The sequence below is a fragment of the Sinocyclocheilus rhinocerous genome, unplaced genomic scaffold (genome assembly GCF_001515625.1).
Source record: "Sinocyclocheilus rhinocerous isolate Xijiao unplaced genomic scaffold, SAMN03320098_v1.1 scaffold4431, whole genome shotgun sequence".
In the NCBI taxonomy this organism is placed as follows: domain Eukaryota; kingdom Metazoa; phylum Chordata; class Actinopteri; order Cypriniformes; family Cyprinidae; genus Sinocyclocheilus; species Sinocyclocheilus rhinocerous.
Window position 1 is genome coordinate 238,971 of NW_015647021.1, and position 2,142 is coordinate 241,112.

The 2,142-nt window shown below is 35.9% G+C and overlaps 1 protein-coding gene across 1 annotated transcript in view; it reads right to left on the reverse strand.

Annotated features, from left to right (window-relative positions):
• LOC107708294 (cell cycle progression protein 1-like) overlaps positions 1-2,142 on the reverse strand; it is a 15,129-nt gene that overhangs the window by 10,827 nt on the left and 2,160 nt on the right. The window contains exons 3-5 of the mRNA XM_016512482.1: positions 1,641-1,725; positions 1,335-1,423; positions 1,031-1,229 (exon numbers count right to left, since the gene is read on the reverse strand). Coding sequence (XP_016367968.1) covers positions 1,031-1,229; positions 1,335-1,423; positions 1,641-1,725 — 373 coding nt within the window. The remainder of the gene's footprint in view (positions 1-1,030; positions 1,230-1,334; positions 1,424-1,640; positions 1,726-2,142) is intronic.

Below are 2,142 nucleotides of genomic sequence, written 5' to 3' on the forward strand. Positions count from 1 at the left end.
GTGACGTAGAGCCGTAACAGAATAAGATTCGAATTCCTGACGACTCGTTTAGACGATTGCAAGCCGACTCTTTTTTTTGATAGACAATAACTTTATTTATCATGCACTGTCGGCTTCACAACTTTGCAGATAGTTTATGTTACAGCTACATGACACACTGCATGAAAGGCAATATTCGAAAAGGCATAATAGGGGCACTTTAAGATATTTTGCTTTTTTTTCAATAAAATTAAGCATATTATTATTATTAAGGATTATATGTAGAAATGTATGGCAACTTATTTCCACTGAATAAAAAACTCAAAAAGGTAATTGCAACTTTTTAATCTCACAATTCTGAGTCTGACTTTCTGAGCATTACGAGATATAAACAGAAATTGTAAGAAAAGTCTGAATTGAGAGACATAATTGCGAGAAAAAGTGACTTCTCACAATTTCGAGTTTATAGCTCATAATTTAACATCTCACAAGTCAGAATTTTTTTCTCAGAATTGCACATTTATATCCATATATAATTGCTGTGTAGTTTTGTCACACAAGCTTGATGCTATTATTATTTTTTTGGATAAAAAATTTGTTTTTTTATTTAGATATCATTAATAATAATTATTATTATTATTAATTGCTACATAAAAATATTAAACAAATATTAAACACCGAAACATAAGCTGCTTGAGTATAAAAGAACACGATGCCATATTCTGAAAAACGCAACATATACTAATTTAAATAAATATCGCAGACTTTGCAATTTGATAACTGCACTAAGCTTTATTGTGATTTCGGGTTTTATTTCGATTGATCACATAGCCCTAGATTTGCATGCTATCTTTCTCAGCAACAAACAAAATGAATACAAACCAAACTCTGCCATCAATATTCGCAATTAAAACGCAACTGTGATCAATACCAAATAAATTCCAACATGATTCGTTTCTTTAATTTGTAAAGTGAGACTTTAAAAAAATCCCACGGCTAATTACAACATTGCAGTGGTGTTCATATGCATGAAAACACGTTTTCCACTCACTCGTCTCCGACTCTCTAAACGTGTACTGGCTGCTCGACGAGCTTCCGAGATCCTCGAGCTCCTCACTTCCTGCTTCCTCCGCCTCCTTAGCAACAGGCTCCTCCCACGAGTCAGTCTCCGCCTCCCGAGAGTCCGCCAGCATGATGATGTCAGAGTTCTCACTGGAGGAGCAAAGGATCACATGTTCTTCTCCACCCGCCTGCAAGAACACATCAATGCCACTTCTTTAAGCCAGATTACTGGAGAAATCCTCTCTGCAGAACAATAACACATGCCAGGAGGTCATTTTCAGGTTTAATCGCACCTCTCGGGCCGGTTCCGCCTCCGCCGCCACCTCATCTCTCAGTGTGAGATCTAGTGAGGACTCTCCCAAACTCTCCTCACCCCACTTGGCTGAAAAAACAAGCTCAAATATTTCAAACTTGTTTGACCACTTCTGGATTTACACATTACATTCATCCTTTTGCGTTTGTGTGCTGACACACGTGATTAACCACACACTAATACTGCATTCTACCTGAGTGGTAATCATTAAATTCATGCCACAAAACCTGACCTCTAAAACAACATAAATAGCTTTGTCTTTATTCATTTTGAATGACATCCTCACCATCAGGTACGTCTGGAGCACGGCTAACCGCTCCATCCTCACACTCTCCGGCGTTATCCGGCCCCAGTGTCTCAATATCCGAACCCTGTGACACACACACACACACACACACACACACTATGGCTTATCTTTAGAAGTGTTAAGCTTTTGAAAGTAAGTTTTTGCTTAATAAACAGTATAAAAATCAGCTTTATTGGTTTTTGAGCATTGATGAAAAAAGTAGCAGTGATATTAAAGTCAAAAATGTAATTTTTATGTTTATATTTATTGTTTTATATTTCTATACAGTGTGTGTGTTGATAGATAGATAGATAGATAGATAGATAGATAGTTTATAATGTACACATATATATATATACAGGTGCATCTCGATAAATTAGAATGTCGTGGAAAAGTTTCAGTTTCATTTATTTCAGTAATTCAACTCAAATTGTGAAACTCACTCATTAAATAAATTCAATGCACACAGACTGAAGTAGTTTAAGTCTTTGGTTATTTTAAT